At 55.4% G+C, this 15,819-nt stretch overlaps 3 gene segments (V, D, J or C); 2 read left to right on the top strand and 1 right to left on the bottom strand.

Annotated features, from left to right (window-relative positions):
• Nucleotides 1-7,667: 7,667 nt before the first annotated feature.
• LOC117888227 lies at nt 7,668-8,308 on the top strand. The segment is given in 2 exon segments: nt 7,668-7,782; nt 7,917-8,308. Coding segments are annotated over 2 exon segments (438 nt in total).
• A 1,734-nt stretch (nt 8,309-10,042) lies between these two features.
• LOC117888226 lies at nt 10,043-11,515 on the top strand. The segment is given in 3 exon segments: nt 10,043-10,130; nt 10,256-10,606; nt 11,469-11,515. Coding segments are annotated over 3 exon segments (444 nt in total).
• A 436-nt stretch (nt 11,516-11,951) lies between these two features.
• Nucleotides 11,952-12,504, bottom strand: LOC117888225. The segment is given in 2 exon segments: nt 11,952-12,301; nt 12,459-12,504. Coding segments are annotated over 2 exon segments (396 nt in total).
• Between the last annotated feature and the right edge of the window lie 3,315 nt (nt 12,505-15,819).

Below are 15,819 nucleotides of genomic sequence, written 5' to 3'. Positions count from 1 at the left end.
CAACGTGAAGAGAATTTTGAGCCCTGACCTAGCTGGCTTTCACCAAGGCCGTAGCACATGCAACCAAGTACTCACGCTGACCACATCTGTTGAAAATGGCTTGAGAGAAATTTGAAAACAGGTGCTGTTTTCATCGACCTAACAGTGGCATACGATACGGCATGGCATACTGGCCTGCTTGTGAAGGTATCACGGGTCCTGCTACACTGGCTCACAGGCCTCCTTGCACTGTTCCTCTGCGTTAGGCAGTTCAGAGTCCATATGAGGGAGATGACGAGTGCTTGGAGGTGAGAGAGCAATGGGTTACCCCAGGGCTCTGTGCTTTTGCCAACCTTGTTCAACCTTTACATCAATGTCCTGCCAACAACGGAGTCACAAAAGTTTGTTTACACAGATGACATCTGTTGCGGTACCCGGACGTTTCATGAGCTCCATGCCACCTTAAACCAGGACATGATAAAATTAGCTGACTACTGTAAGACTTGGTGCCTCCCGCCAAGCACCATAAAAACAATCTCCAGTTTGTTCCATCTTCCTCACGCCAGTGCAACCCAAGAACTGAATGTTTATCTGAATGGTCAGAAGGTGAAGCATGAAGTAGAACTGATCTATCCAGGTGTGACCTTAGACCACACACTGAGTTACCATGCCCACCTGAAGAAGACAGCAGCTAAAGTTAAGACGCGCAACAATCTTCTTAGCAAATTGGCAGGTTTGTCATGGGGTACTCATGCTCCAAACAGTCCCTCATCACCGACCCCATAAGCTGCCCGCCTGGTTTGACCTTCCCCATTGACAGAGACTGGACCGGACAAGGTCTCTGTGCAGCCAACCAGCATTGCTGGGGCCTTCGTCACAGCCCTTTGTGAAGCTGTGGCGCGACACAGACGATGACGCACGTTGTCGATAAATGCCGCTGACTAAGTTCAGCAGTGGCCTAAAAGAACTGCATCACGCCACTGAAGATGCATTGCTTGGCTAGACGACTATGCACACGCTAAATAAATACCTTTTCCAATTCTAATATGTCTTTTTGAGATGGGGCGACCAGAACTGCACACAATATTCAAGGTGTGGGCCTACCATGGATTTATATAGTGTCATTGTGATATTTTCAGTCTATCCCTTTCCTTATGATTCCGAACACCGTTAGCCTTTTTGACTGCAGCTGCACATTGAGCAGATGTTTTCAGAGAACTATCCACAGTGACTCCAAGATCTCTCTCTTGAGTCATAACAGCTAATGGTGACCCCCCATCATTTTGTCTGTATCGGTTGGATTATGTTTTCCAAAGGGCATTACTTAGCATTTCTCAGTATTAAATGTCATCTGCCATTTTGTTGCCCAGTCACCCAGTTTTCTGAGAGCCCTTTGTAACTGTTCGTAATCAGCTTTGGACTAAATTAGTTTGAGTAGTTTCGTATCATCTGCAAACTTTGACACCTCACTGATAACCCCTTTTTCAGACCAATTATGAATATGTTGAACACCACTGGTCCCAGTACAGATCCTTGGGGACATCGCTATTTGTCTCTCTCCACTCTGAAAACTGATAATTTATTCCTACTCTTTCTTTCCTATCTTTTAAGCAGTTACCAGTACATGAGAGGACCTTCCCTCGTATCTCATGATTTACTTTGCTTAAGAGCCTTTGGGGTGAGCCCTTATCAAAGGCTTTCTGAAAATCTAAGTACACCTCTACCCCAATATAATGTGACCAATATAACACTCATTCAGATATAACTCAGTAAAGCAGTGCTCCAGGAGGGGGGCAGGGCTGTGCGCTCCAGCATATCAAAGCAAGTTCGATATAACGCGGTTTCACCTATAATGCAGTATGATTTTTTGGCTCCCGAGGACAGCGTTATATTGGGATAGAGGTGTACATTATATACATTTTATCCACTGGATCACCCTTGTCCACGTGCTTGTTGACACTCTCAGAGAATTGTAATAGAGTGGTGAATTCTAATAGCTCTGCCCTTCCCCCTCCATGTTCTCTCTCTTTACTTGGGGAGGAGGGGAGGACAACTTTTCCCAGCTCACTCCATGGACCATGTGAACTGCTCAGTCCAGTCTCTCTCCTCCATTTCCTTGTGCAGGATGGGAACTCTCTACCGACTAAGGGTCTCCAGCCCCTGCAGCCTCAGGGCGGGCAGAGGAAGCTGCCATTCTGGTTACACCCTCCTGAGACATCCCTATTCAGGGCCCCAGAGATCTTGCCAAGGGCCTGCCTCCAAGAGGGGGAAGGGAGATCCTGAGATTTCCAATGTAGGACACGCCCATGGGCCAGGTGATGGAGCAGGGCTGTTTGCTTAAATATTCACAGGGAAGAGTCAGCCTACCCAGGAATGACATTTTGACTGATGTACGTGGGAATGACAGAAATTCCGCTCAGAACGTACCTGGTAGGGCCATAGGCAGCGAGTTCCATACTCACGTGGTGCTCGGGCACCAGCAATATTCAGAGCCAGGGGCCCAGCTCCACCAAAATTTGGGGCTGCCCCCCCCCCCCCACGAGTGTCCCATGCTGCCCCCTCCCCGCCCATCTTTCCCGAACCCTGGAGCAGAGTGTCTCTCTCTCTCTGTCTCCTCTAAACTGCTTCCCTGCAGCGACTGCTGCCGCAGAGTCCGAATGCCCCCTTCTCCACTGGCAGGGAAGACTGACTGAGCCTGCCCTTCCCTCTCAAACCCTTCCCTTTTCCGGCAGGACCCTCCAGCATCAAAGACCCCCCCCCGCCCCGCCGCCCACAGTCACCGCTCCTGTCCCATACTGGGCAAGGAGGCAGCCCCATCCCTCATCCCCAGTGAGGCTACATACAATCAGGGACAACAGCAGGGGAGTAGGCACACGCAGCACCCCCTGGCACCCAACACGGGGGAGGTGAGGGAGATTCCTGGACCTGAGAGGGGCCCTAGGAGCACATGCAGTGACAGTGGTGGGGGTGAGTGTGCTGCTGGGGGGACAGGAAAGGGGAGGCTCCTCCCCCAGAGCTTGCTGCTGCCGGCAGGGAAAGGGCTGAGGGGAGTCCTCCTCTCTGGCCCCTGGCCCAGAGCAGCCTGCCTGCACCCCAAACTCATCCCCAGCTCTGCCCCACCCCAGAGCCCACACCCCCAGTCAGAACTTTCACCACTGCACCCTCAACCCTCTGCCCGAGCCTTGAGCCCCTCCAGCACCTCAAACACCTCATCCCCAGTCCCAGCCAGAGCCATCATCCCCCCACAGTCCTACTCTCGCCCTGAGCCCCTCCCATATCCCAAACCCCCCCATTGCCAGCCCCAGAGTCCTCACCCCTACACCCCTACTCTCACCCTGAGCCCCTCCCACACTCCAAACCCTTCATCTGCAGCCACACCCCACACCCCTGCATCCCATCCCTCTGCACCCCTCCCAACTCCAAACTCTCTCCCAGACCCTGTACCCCAATCCCTGCCCAGCCTAGGGCCTGAACCCCAGACCTCCTCCCTCACCCAAACTCCCTCCCAGAGCCTTGGGCAGGTGTGGGGGCAGAGTTTGGGCAGGGGCATGTTCTGGGCACCACCAAAATTTCTACAAACATGCCACCCCTGGGTAGGACTGCTAACCCCCCAGGCTTCTCCTGGAGTCTCCAGGTGTGACAAATGAAGGGGGTAGCTCCCTTTTATGGACACCCAGCCAGCCAGTTAGCTATAAAGTCCCGTGTGGTGTCTGTTCTCTGATTGCTTTACCTGTAAAGGGTTAAAAAAAAGTCTCCCAGGTAAAGGAAAGGGAGTGGGCACCTGACCAAAAGAGCCAATGGGAAGGCTAGAGCTTTTTAAATGGGAAACAACTTTCCCTTTGTCTCTCTGTGGTTCTCTCTTGGCTGAAGAGACAGGGGCAGCAGGAATGCTGTGTAAAGTTTGGACCAGGTATGAACAATCATCTTCCGTCCCTAGAAGGATTCAGTGGGATGGGGAATGTTTAGATCGATGCAATGAGGTTTATGTCTTTATTTTGGCTTGTGGGGTTCCTCTGGGCTAAGCTCAGCTGTGGTTGTTTTTCATTTGTAATGTAAAGCTGGACCCCAGGGAGCCATTCCTGGCGTTTAACCCCTTTTCAGTTGCTCTATAAAATCTAGCAATAGCCTGATTTTCCAGGTGCGTTTCCTTTCCTCTTTTTGTAAATACAATTTACCTTTTTGAAGAACCTGATTGGTTTTGTGTCTTAAAAGGTCTGTGTACATGTTTTTCAATTAGTTGATGGCAACATCTGGGTTTCCCTTTTATTTGTTTTCTTTCTTGGCTTCCCTGAGGGAGGGGTGGAAAAGCCGAGGCAGTTTTTTACTTGGGTGGTGGCAGCGTTTACCAAGCCACTGTCAGAGAAAAGCTGTAACCCTGGGAGTTTAATACAAGCCTGGAGTGGCCAGTATTAATTTTTAGAATCCTTGCGGGCCCCCACCTTCTGCACTCAAAGTGTCAGAGTGGGGATTCAGCCTTGACACCGGGAATTAAAGATTAATCTTTAATTAAAGATTATATTATGTGATGAAACCTCCAGGAATACAGACAACCAAAATTGGCAACCCTAATACCCACAGTGCACGTCGCTGATTGACCCTCCACTGGAGAGCTGGCCCGCACGGCCCCAGCATCCGCTCACGCTGGGTGCCCCTGGGGTCAGAACAGAACATTAGTGTCACGGGAAGAGGCAACAATAGCAAACCAGCTAGGAGGAGGTGACTTCCCTAGCTTGGGTAGCATTAGTCTTCATCTAGGCAGGTGCAACTTCTGAAATCCCTGGGTAATCCCTTCCAAAGGTGTGACCAGACTGATGACATGGTCAGTGCTGCCAGCACAGAGAAGAACACCCTGAAAAGGAACAACATGAATGCTGGAAAAAACTGTATGTGATGTTCCATGCAGCTGTGAGAGACAGTGAGTAGGGGCAGGGCCGGCTCCAGGCACCAGCCCACCAAGCATGTGCTTGGGGCGGCGCCTGGAGGGGGGCGGCGCGGCGGGGCCCCGGCCAGGCTGGCCGCCCTCCCCCCAGTGCTCTGGCGGGTCGGGGAGAGCGGAGAGCCACGCTGGGCTCGCCGCGCTCCCCGCAGTGCTCCGGCCAGTCGGGGAGAGCGGAGAGCCGCGATGAGCTCACCTCCCTCTCCGCGGTGCTCTGGCCGCCGGGGAGAGCGGAGAGCCCCAGGCTGGCTCTCCACCCTCCTCCTGGCGCTCCCGCCGGTCGGGGAGTTCGGGCCCACGTCCAGGCTCAGCGCCCTCCTCTGCCGCGCTGGGGGGGCGGGGGCGGCAGGTGGCTTTTTTGCTTATGGCAGCAAAAAAGCCAGAGCCGGCCCTGAGTAGGGGCCTGCTTTGTGATAAGCTCAGCATGGAGGGTCTCTAGGTTTTGTGAAACCCTGGTCAGAATAATCTTAGTAACAGCAGCACTGACCACCAGGGGGTGATCTTCACCCTCCCAGTACTGGAGCTCAGAGTCTGTACTAAGGCAGTGTAACGCAAGTCAGGCTACACACTGCTGGGCTAGAGAGATCTCTGGGCTTTGGGGCTTTTTATTCCCCAACAGCGCTCACATGATCTGGACAAGGGACCCTAGAGAACACTGTTTGGATTCCAACTTCCCAGCCACCCCCTCTCTGCTCCCTGGTCTCTGGGGTCGGGGTTCGCCGACTGGCAGTCTTGCTTGGAGTGCTGGGAGGGTCACCAAAACCCAGTGGCTGCTGTAACCCAGAGGGGGCAAGTGTTCCCCTCACCCTGCCCACACTGTCCTGCTGCAGGGAAGTACCACTAAGAGGGGAGCAGTCAGGAGCCGGTGCTGTGATCCCCACGGCCCCCATTGTTCACAGGGGTCATTAGCTGGTTCCTCGCTGTCTTTCAGTGGGGCTCCCCTCCAGGAGTGGGCAACGCAGAAGGGTCTCAGCCCAACCCTTCCCAGCAGTGCCTCACCTAGCAGCATGCTCCAATAGCCCCCCACAGCCACCCAGCAGCACCATCCCGGTCAGTCCCAGCCCCAATCAAGCATAACTCCAGAGCCCAGGCAGCAGCCACATCTCCCAGTGACACCTAAACAACCAGCAGCCGTCCCATCGGACACAGCCCCAAACCAGCCAGGGTTTCTTGCAGCCATAAACATTGTGGGTCAGGGTCATGGCAAGAAACCCAGCTAGGTTTGCAATGCTGAGTGGGGAATGTTTGAGACTCCTCGCTCCAGGGGGAGTGCTCTGAACGGTAACAGTCTGAGCAGACAAAGCACTTTGGGAGTCCCTCACCCCCAAGATGAGCTTCATTTTTCCTTGCTACCGGAAAACAAAACAATTCTTGTGTCTCTCCCCAGTTGTCTCTGAGGGCCCTGATCAGCCTGGTAACTGGTTAGTGTGGAGAAGAACATCCTTAACAGAAGAGGGTGAATGCTGGAAGGGACTGGCTAGCTACAGCCCTGGAGAGTCAGGGATGTGAGCATGGCACGTGCGACGCTGGCCACTAGGGGGCAATATTAATCTGTGGGACCCGACCCCACTGCAGGGAGTGGCTGTGAGTGCTGGTGTGCACCAGCCCTGGATGTTGGGTGAGGTGCGTGTGCCACACGCTCAGAGTCAGGGGCTGTCAGCCCCCAGCACCAGACCCCTCCGGCTTGAGCCCACAAACACTCACACTCTGCTGAATAACAAAGGATGCTGTGCGAGGGCTGCCATCACACCTGGCACGATGGCTTAATGGTACAAAGAAAAGACGAACCTGCAGCTCCTCCCTCATTCCCGTGGGGCGGCCGGACCAGACCTGAGCAGGGCTGTGACCCGCTCACTAGGGACCAGGCAGGGCCGGAACAACCCATTAGGTGCTACAATTTGGGGAGCGGCAACCACGGTGGTATTTCGGCGGAGTGCTGGGAGGGTCGCCTTCCGCCGCCTCTGTGTGGGGTGGTATTTCGGGGCGGGACCTTACGCTGCCTAGGGCATCAGAAAAGCTGGCAGCGCTCCTGGGGCCAGGTTCCAGTTCCCAGAGTGAGGAGCCAGGCCCAGCCAGCCCCGTGGAATAGGGAGTTTGTGCGTCAAATAGGGACAGTTCTGCGAACCAGGGGATTGGTGTAAGGTATGCGAATATCAACTGCCCTCATGCAGCCCCCACTCCCTAACCAGCCCAATTCCAGTCCCCATCCAACAGCACCCACCCATCCAGCTCCCCCTCTGTAAGCAGCCCTCACACCAGCCCCAATCCAACAGCACCCACCCATCCAGCTCCCCGTCTGTAAGCAGCCCTCACACCAGTCCCAATCCAACAGCACCCACCCATCCAGCACCCCAGAAATTATCACCCCAAAACTGGCCAGGATTTCTTCCTGCAATGACCAAAAATGGTGGCATGACTCTGAAAAGAATTGTGACCTGGGGGCATGAGAAGAAACCACAGTTTACTTTGAGGTCCCAGGCAGATAAAATTGGAGACTTCTAGGGAGAGGGGTCTGCACTTCACTTTCTGAGCAGACCAAACCCATTGGGAGCTCCTCACCTCTGGGGCAAGCTAGACATTCTCCTTGCCAATGAAAAGCAAAGCAGTACTTTCCTACACAGGTGTCTGAGGGATTTATACAGCGAGACTATCCCCTGGGGCCCTTTGCTCTTGGGGAGTGAAAGGCAGCAGCAGCCAGTGACCAGGAAGCAGATTTGCATGAAGGGGCTGTTCTCCAGCTCTGGGGGTTTAAGAGAGAATTGGAGGGTCCCAGCCACAGACCCGTTTGCCTCAGGAAGCCGAGCTCATCTGCATTCCCACCATGGCCTGGGCCCCTCTGCTCCTCACGCTGCTCACTTACTGCTCAGGTATTATAAGCGGGAGAGTTTTTCTCCATCTCTTTATTCAGGGGATTTTCTCTTTCTCAGGTTCCTGCATGGCCTGTGGTGTGTTAGCTCTTGAAATATTGATTTTATCCCCATGTTTTCTCTTCCTGTCTCAGGTTCTCTCGCCCAGTACGTGCTGACTCAGCCGCCTTCAGTGTCTGTGTCTCTAGGGCAAAAGGCTCAACTCACCTGCTCAGGGAACAACATTGGGGACAAGAATGTGCAGTGGTACCAACAGAAACCTGGCAGCGCCCCCGTACTCGTTATATATCGTGATAGCAACAGACCCTCTGGAATCCCTGATCGATTCTCTGGTGCCAACTCCGGTAACACGGCCACGTTAACCATCACTGGAGTCCAGGTACAGGACGAGGCTGATTATTACTGTCAGGTGTGGGATGATGACAGCAGCGCTGCTCACAGTGACACAGCCAGATGGGGAAGTGAGACACAAACCTCTTGTCATCAAAGGGGAACGTTTAATAGTATTTGTCCTGTGACAGCGTGAGGGGCCATTTCAGAGGTAGAGAAGCAGGTATCATATTTAATCTGCCCAGAAATCCTTCCAGGCAGAACCCAGGACCATGATGCATCTCCCTAATAACCCTTGTGAACAATCTCACCCCAATGCACAGAGCTCTAAAGGACAATGCAGAGAGCGATGGGATCTCGTCCCCCTTCCTGTTAAAGGGACAAACTGGACTCGCACCCAGTGCCTGGCTCCGTGTCAGTGCTCTCATCTCACTTCTTCTCTGATACCCCCGGGAATGAGGACGCCCCTCACCTGGAAACAGTCCAAGGCTGGACACTGTTCTCCAAACTTCTACTGCCAAAGTCAGACACGTTCTCTTCTCCTCAAAGCTTTGTTTAGACATCGACACACACACACACTTCCCCGCAGTGGGAACGGGGAATGGACCCTGGCACTGGAGAAGATCACTTGAGTGTCAGGCTCCTGGAGCCGGCAGCCAGAGCTCACTTTTCGCCACTCTCCATCCCCACGCGCCTTGGGGGCATCTGTGTCCTGCACCCAGGGAACCCTCAGACCCCTCCCAGCCTCCTGAGATCCTGCACAACAGCCTGCCCGCGAGCCGGGGCCGAGGCCTGTGACAAGCCCCCACGTGGCACCAGCAGGAAGGAGAAGAGCCTCAGTCTCTGAGTAACGGGAACGTTAAAGAGCTGATTTCTGGGGTGAAAGGCACAGGAGCAGGAGGGCTCTGACTGCACAGAGCTGCGCCAAACTCTCAGAGCGCTGAGCGAGGGCGACGGTTAGTTAGCGCAGCCCTGACACCAGGGGGAGGGAGGCAGTGTGAATGCACTGGGCTGGGTTCACTGCTCCCGGCTTAAAACAAGAAGTCCCAGAACGCACCTCTGCTGCTTCCATCTGCTTCTGTCACTGTCCAGTCAGTGCAGGAGCTGGGACTAGAACTGCAGAGTTCCCGGCTCCAAGTCCTGTCCCCAGAGCGCTGCCTCTCACCCCTCCTGCTGGGGCAGGCTCAGTGCTGCTGCTGGTGGGTACCTGCCCGGCTCTGCTTCCTGGTGGGGCCATTCTGGGATGGAGATCGAATGTGATTAACAACAACTTCACAATAATTTATGCAAACCTCTTTATTCAGCCCCAAACTGAAGGGTGCTGCTTTCCTGCACAACATACACCCCACGGCAACCACTGACACCCCACAGACCTGCCCTGCCTGCCCAGCAATGCACATAGCACAGAACTGAGCCGTATGATCAGCAGAGATTGAAACCAGGCCGAAATGACCACTTGAGACAGAGGTGAGTTACTTAATAGTTCCCATCAAGGCACAGATCAGTATTCAGAACAGCCAAAGGTCATTTGCGGTGGTGTCTGTGCAGGTTACACACAAAGCATCATCAGCCCTATACATTTATTGCCGTTACTGTGTATCTGTTTCATAGGAGAAGGCCTCTGGGGTGTTCTGAAGTGTCAGTGACATCAGCCCATTGTGACTTCCCTGCCCTGTCTGGGACAGCGCCGTTCACGCCACCACCTATCCGTGCTGTCTGTACATCCCTGTCTGCCAGGGGAACTGACTGAAACAGGGCCTTAGATAGCTAAAGACCCTCACCACAGGATGCCCCCCCTTCACACAGGGCACTTTCCCTGTGATCTCGAGGACCAATGAGACAGGATCAGATTAGCATAAAGGTGGAGCTTGTGTGCGTCTCCCCCAGGAGGATCAATATAAGGGGCAGATACTGTCAAGCATTGTCAGCAGCTCTCACTGTGTTTCTCCCAACGGCCTGAAATCTCCTCACCATGCTCTGGGCTCCCCTCATCCTCCTGCTGGGGACGTGGTGCACAGGTGAGAACAGGGGGAGCGGGGTCAATACACATTGAATTTGCTGCTGGAGTCAATGCACAAACTGTGTCACTAGCGGCCGGGGACGGACACAGTGGGGTTCACTGGCTTCTCCATTATTTTCCCAGGTTCCAGCTCGCAGCCTGTGGTGACTCAGCCACCCTCAGTGTCAGTGTCCCCAGGAAACACCGTGAAACTCTCCTGCACCATGAGCAGTGGGACCAGCATCAGTGGCTACACTGTGTCCTGGTACCAACAGAAACCTGGGAATTCTCCACGATACCTGCTGTATTACTATTCAGAGTCCAGCAAGGGTCAGGGCTCTGGGGTCCCTGCTCGCTTCTCTGGTTCCAAAGACACGTCCAGTAACGCCGGCTATCTGACCATCTCCGGGGCACTGGCAGAGGATGAGGCTGATTATTACTGTGCTGTGTGGAGTGGGAGTGCTCCTCCTCACTGTGATACAGACAGATGGGGAAGTGAGACAAAAACTGCCTCTGTCTTCCCACTCCCAGCCTGTGTTCTGCAGGGGCCTGCACAGGCTGCTAGGTTCGGTCTCTGCCTATAGCATATCACACAAATGCGTGTTCTTCATGTAACCTTTGGGTGGGCTAGAGTTCACTTCATTTCCCGTCTCCAGTGCCTTAAAAAAACCCCAACTCCCATAGAAAGTAGCTGGAGACCTAGAGTTCAGTCTCTAAATATTTTCAGCAAGGATTGTACAGGGTCAACCTCCCCACATTCAAGTCACCTACAACCCCCAACTAAAACCTCTCCAGCTCATCATCAAGGACAGGGCCAGTTCTAACTTTTTTGCTGGCCCAAGCAGCAAAAAAAAGCACCACCCCGCCGAGCACCCCAGCCCCCCCCCCCCCCCCGCCGCGCGCCCCGCCCCCAGAGTGCCCCCCCCCCTGGAATGCCACGCCGCACTGCGCTGCCCCCCGCCACCCCAAGATTGGCCGCCCCTTACCAGGTGCCACCCCAAGCATGTGCTTGGTTGCCTGGTGCCTGAAGCCGGCCCTAGAGATGAGCCCCCTCCCCACTGGGTAAATGAAGTGTGGGGGGGAGTGTCAGGAACAGTAAGGGCAGCACCAGCCCCACCTCTGGCCCAGTTTGTGACTGGCCAAAACCAGCTGGGTCCAATTTGTGCGTCGCTTCGGTTGGACGGAAACTGCAGCTTTTGCTGAATAAATTATTTGTCTGAAACGTTTGGAGCAGCTCTAGTTACGTGGAATTTACTTTGCCTTTCGATGCCCCGTGCTGCACCCAATGGGGACTCTCAGCAAACCCTCTTTCGGGGGTGAGATCTCCTCTGAAGCGCTCGATCCCTGCTCTGCACAGCTCCAGTACGGCAGGAGCACATCGACAACTGTCTGGACAGTTGGTAACGGCATCACTGCCGTGTTTACCCCACTCCCCTGAGGAATCGATTCAGAAGAAGAGCAGCTGGTGGGCTACTGAGTAACCTGGCCACCTCCTGAGAGGCAGGGGTGTGTCCCCTCCCCCTTTCCTCAGCACCCCCTGGGGGTCTCAGTAGCAATGCCTGCGTGGCCGGGACTGGAGCCACCCCCGTGAGAGCTGTCTGCTGTGGGACTTTCCAATGCTCAGAAAGGGCCTCTCAACTCACTGGAGCGCAGAGCCTGGAGCCTGTGCCAGGGGAGGGAGGACTCAGCCCTTTCCCACCCCAGAGGTTACTACGGAGACAAACTGAGCCCAGGCTGCCGATAAGGGTTTGTGGGCAGACGAAATAAGAAGCCTCCATTCCCAGCTCGAAATGGCCCCTCACGCTGTCACAGAAAGAATGAGAATAAATGATCCCCCGTGTCAACGGGCAGTTTTTGTCTCACTTCCCCATCTGGCTGTGTCACTGTGAGTAGTGTTACTGTCTTTGTGCCAGTGCTGACAGTAATAATCAGGCTCGTCCTGTGCCTGGACTCCAGTGATGGTTAATGTGGCTGTTTTACCGGAGATGGCCCCAGAGAATCGCTCAGGGATTCCGGATGGTCTCTCACTATCTTTGTATATAATGAGTACGGGGGCGTGGCCAGGTTTCTGCTGGACCCAGTGCACATACTGTTTGTCAACTTTTTCTCCTGTGCAGGTGAGTTGAGCATTTTGTCCTAGAGACACAGAAACTGCAGGTGGCTGAGTCAGCACGTACTGGGCAAGAGAACCTGCAACAGGAGGAGAAAACATGGGGATAAAATGATGCTTAAAGCTCTCGGCTGGCAGCTTGGGGAAGCAATGGGAGAAATGGCTCTAAAATCAAAGTCCCCTTTGATTGGAAGCCTGAGATAAGCCTCCCCCCCACCGTCTTCCCACTCGCCGCACCTGAGCAGTAATTGAGCAACGAGAGGATGAGAAAGGCCCAGGCCATGGTGGGGAATCCAGATGAGCTCGGCTTTCTGAGGCAAACGGGTCTGTGGCTGGGACCCTCCGATTCTCTCTTAAACCCTCAGAGCTGGAGAACGGCCCCTTCATGCAAATCTGCTCCCTGCTCACTGGTTGCGTCTGGCACCTCCCTCCCCTCAGACATAGCTACAGACACACCCAAGAATTGGTTAGTTTTTCATTTGCAAGGAAAAATGAAGCTTATCTTGGGGGTGAGGGGCTGTGTCTGCTCAGACCGTTACCATTGGGAGCACTCCCTCTGGAGCGAGGAGTCTCCAACGTTGTGTGCTTGACATTGCAAAGCTAGCTGGGTTTCTTGTCATGACCCTGACCCACAATGTTTTGCAGCTGTAAGAAACTATGGCTTGTTTGGGGTGGCTGCTGGGACTTGCTGGCGATGGAGGTTGTGCAGGTTTCTCGGAGAGGTGTAGCTGGTGTGGACAGATGGCTTCCGCTGCCTGGGGCGTGGTGTTGGCATGGGATTTGGCAGTGGACAATATGGCTGCCGCTGGGTGGTGCATGTGTGACTGGGTGGTTTTGGTGCTCTTGGAAGATGCTGCTGAGGGACGTACTGCTGGAAAGGGATGGGGGAGGGGCTGCAACCCTTCTGCACTGCACACTGCTCACAGGAAACGCACTGAAAGATGTTGAGGAACCAGCTAAGGATACTGTGCACAATGGGGCCCCTGGTGAGTGAGGCCGCTGCTCCTGACAGCTTTTAGTGGCTTTCCCTGCAGAAGGACGTGGTCTAGGCAGCGGGACGGGAATATGGCAGCAGAAGAGGGAGAGAACTTCTGCTTCTCTCCCCTTAGCTTCCCCCTCCTGGGTTAGAGCAGCCGCTGGGTTTTGGTGATCTTGTCATGACCCTCCAGCCGTTCCAAACGAGACTGCCAGTCTGAGCCCCCTGCTCCGGGGCGCTGGGAGCAGAGAGGGGAGTGGGGTGGCTGGGGAGTGAGAATCTAAAGCACAGTGTCCTCCAGGTCACATTAGAAAGGGGAAAGTTGTTGGGGTATGAAAAGCCCCAAGCCCAGAGATGTCTCTATCCCAGCAGTTTGTAGCCTGACCCCTGTGCACTGCTGCTCTAATCCAGACTCCCAACTCCAGTACTGGATAGGTAAAGAGCTCCCTCTGGTGGTCAGTGTTGCTATTACTATGATCAGTCCTTTCAGCATTTCACAAGAGATCAGGCCCTATATCCTGAGCTCAGGGGCGGCTCTAGGCACCAACAAAACAAGCAGGTGCTTGGGGCGGCAAATTACCAGGGGCGGCATAATGCTGGGGCCTGAGCTCCGACCTGAGGCAGCGTCCTGGGCTGGATCCTGACCACCCTGTTGTTTTCTGACCGGGTGCTGCCGGGTCTGTGTGGCAGGGCAGGGGGAGCCGGCTCAGTGGGGAGCGTGTCCCTGCCGCTTTCCCACGGGCAGTGGCCAGCCCCCCTCAGGCAGGAGCTGGTAGGTGCGGCCCTGCCCCAGTCGCAGAGCACAGGGGATGGTGGTGGAATATGGCGGCCGGGCAGGCCGCTCCTCCAGTGCCGGCTGTGGGCTCCTCCTCTGCTTGTCCCCACCTCCGCCTCCTCCTCCTCCTCCCCCTCGCGCCGCCTCCTGCCCGGGGAGGACAGGGGAGGGGAGCAGCAGCAGCCCGGGCTGAGCCGAACTCGTGCCGCTGTGCAGGCTGAGCCCGCAGCCAGCTCGTGGGGGTCCCACGGAGTGGGAGGCCCGGGCACGCTGCCCTGCGATCACCAGCCACTGGCTGCTCTGCCCTGGGCCCCAGCAGCCGAACCCCGCAGCCGCCCCAGTTCACTACAGGCAGTGCCCCTTGCCCGGCTGGCTCTGTCCCCGGCCACGCTGTGGGGTGACCACCCAGGACTCTGGGGTGTTGCTGAAGCTGCCCCAAGTCAGGCTCCCCGGGGTCCGCTCCCCCTCCAGCATGAGGGCCCTAGGCCAGTGTGGGAGCCGGGCTGCAGCCCTGCTCTCAGAACCTCCTCTTCTCCCCACACTGCATAGCAAGATGTGGGACCATGGGCAGGGCTGCTACAGCCATTTTAGACTGGGATTGGCACCGGGGGAGTGGAGGTGATTGTGCCCTGGCTGGAGGGACCGGGCAGCCCCCCCACATGCCCGCTGCTTGCTCCTGCTGGCATGGGGCTGTGACGCCCAGCTCCGGAGGGCAGCGCCAAGCCCCCGGACGTGCTCGTGGGGAAGGAGAGACAGGAGGCAGAGCTGTTCGGTGTCTCCCACGCAGCTCCAGGCCCCTCTGGCTACTCGGCAGCGACAGCCAGGCTGGGTAGCCCACCAGCAGCGTGACTTTGTCTGACCCGCATGGACCATGTGAGCCCTGGGGTTGGTGCTGATGTCCTGCCCATGCCAAGGCCTCCGGCACAGGGGCAGCCCTAGCTCTGCCCAGGCAGACACAGCCCAGCTCACTGCTTGGCCGTCCCAGTGAGTAAATGAGTACACTCGTAGGAAATTGTTTTATTTCACTAACTACAAATTCTCTGTTTTCATTTTTTTAAAATTTAAACAGTTAAAAACATGACAACAAAAAACATTGAAAAGTGCAAAGGCCAGAAAAAAAAAGGGGTGGGGGAGGGGCAAATTTCTTTTTGCTTGGAGCAGCAAAAAACCTAGAGCTGGCCCTGAGCTGAGCTCATTGGAACTCTGGCCCCTACTCAGGAGCACCGCCAGCATTTTTGGCACCCTAGGCGGTGGAAGGTCCCGCCCCCGAAATACCGCCGACGACCAGGGTGGTTGAAGATCCGGCCGCCGCAGTCGCTACCCCCCAAATGTTAGCGGCCTAGGCGACCGCCTAGGTCACCTAATGGGTTGCGCCGTCCCTGCCCCTACTGACTGTCTCAGAGCTGCAGGGATCATCTGTGTACAGTTGTTTCCAATGTTCACGCTGTTCCTTTTCAGGGTGTTTGTTCTTCTCTGGACTGATCACATCACCAGCCTGCTCACATCTGTGGAAGGGATTACCCTGCTACTTACGCAGTTGCGCCTGCCTTGATGAGGATTGACACAGCCCAATGGAGGGAAGCCACCCCCTCCCAGTAGGTGTTTGTATTGGTGCCTCTTTTAGTAACACCAGTGTCTCTTTTCTGACACCAGCGTCAGTCCTTTGTGAGCCAGGGGAGATGTTTGGGTCTTGCAGGCCAGCTCACGAGTGGAGGGGCAATCAGTGATGTGGAATCTGGGTATATTCTGAGCAGGGCCGGCTCTAACTTTTTTGCTGCCCCAAGCAGCAAAAAAAAGCGCCGCCCCGCCGAGCCCCCCCCCCCCGCGCTGCGCCCCCCGCCGCCCCC

The sequence above is a fragment of the Trachemys scripta genome, chromosome 15 (genome assembly GCF_013100865.1).
Source record: "Trachemys scripta elegans isolate TJP31775 chromosome 15, CAS_Tse_1.0, whole genome shotgun sequence".
NCBI classification, from domain to species: Eukaryota; Metazoa; Chordata; order Testudines; family Emydidae; genus Trachemys; species Trachemys scripta.
The sequence above is the reverse complement of the archived record's forward strand: the minus strand, read 5'-3'. Positions and strand labels throughout refer to the sequence as shown.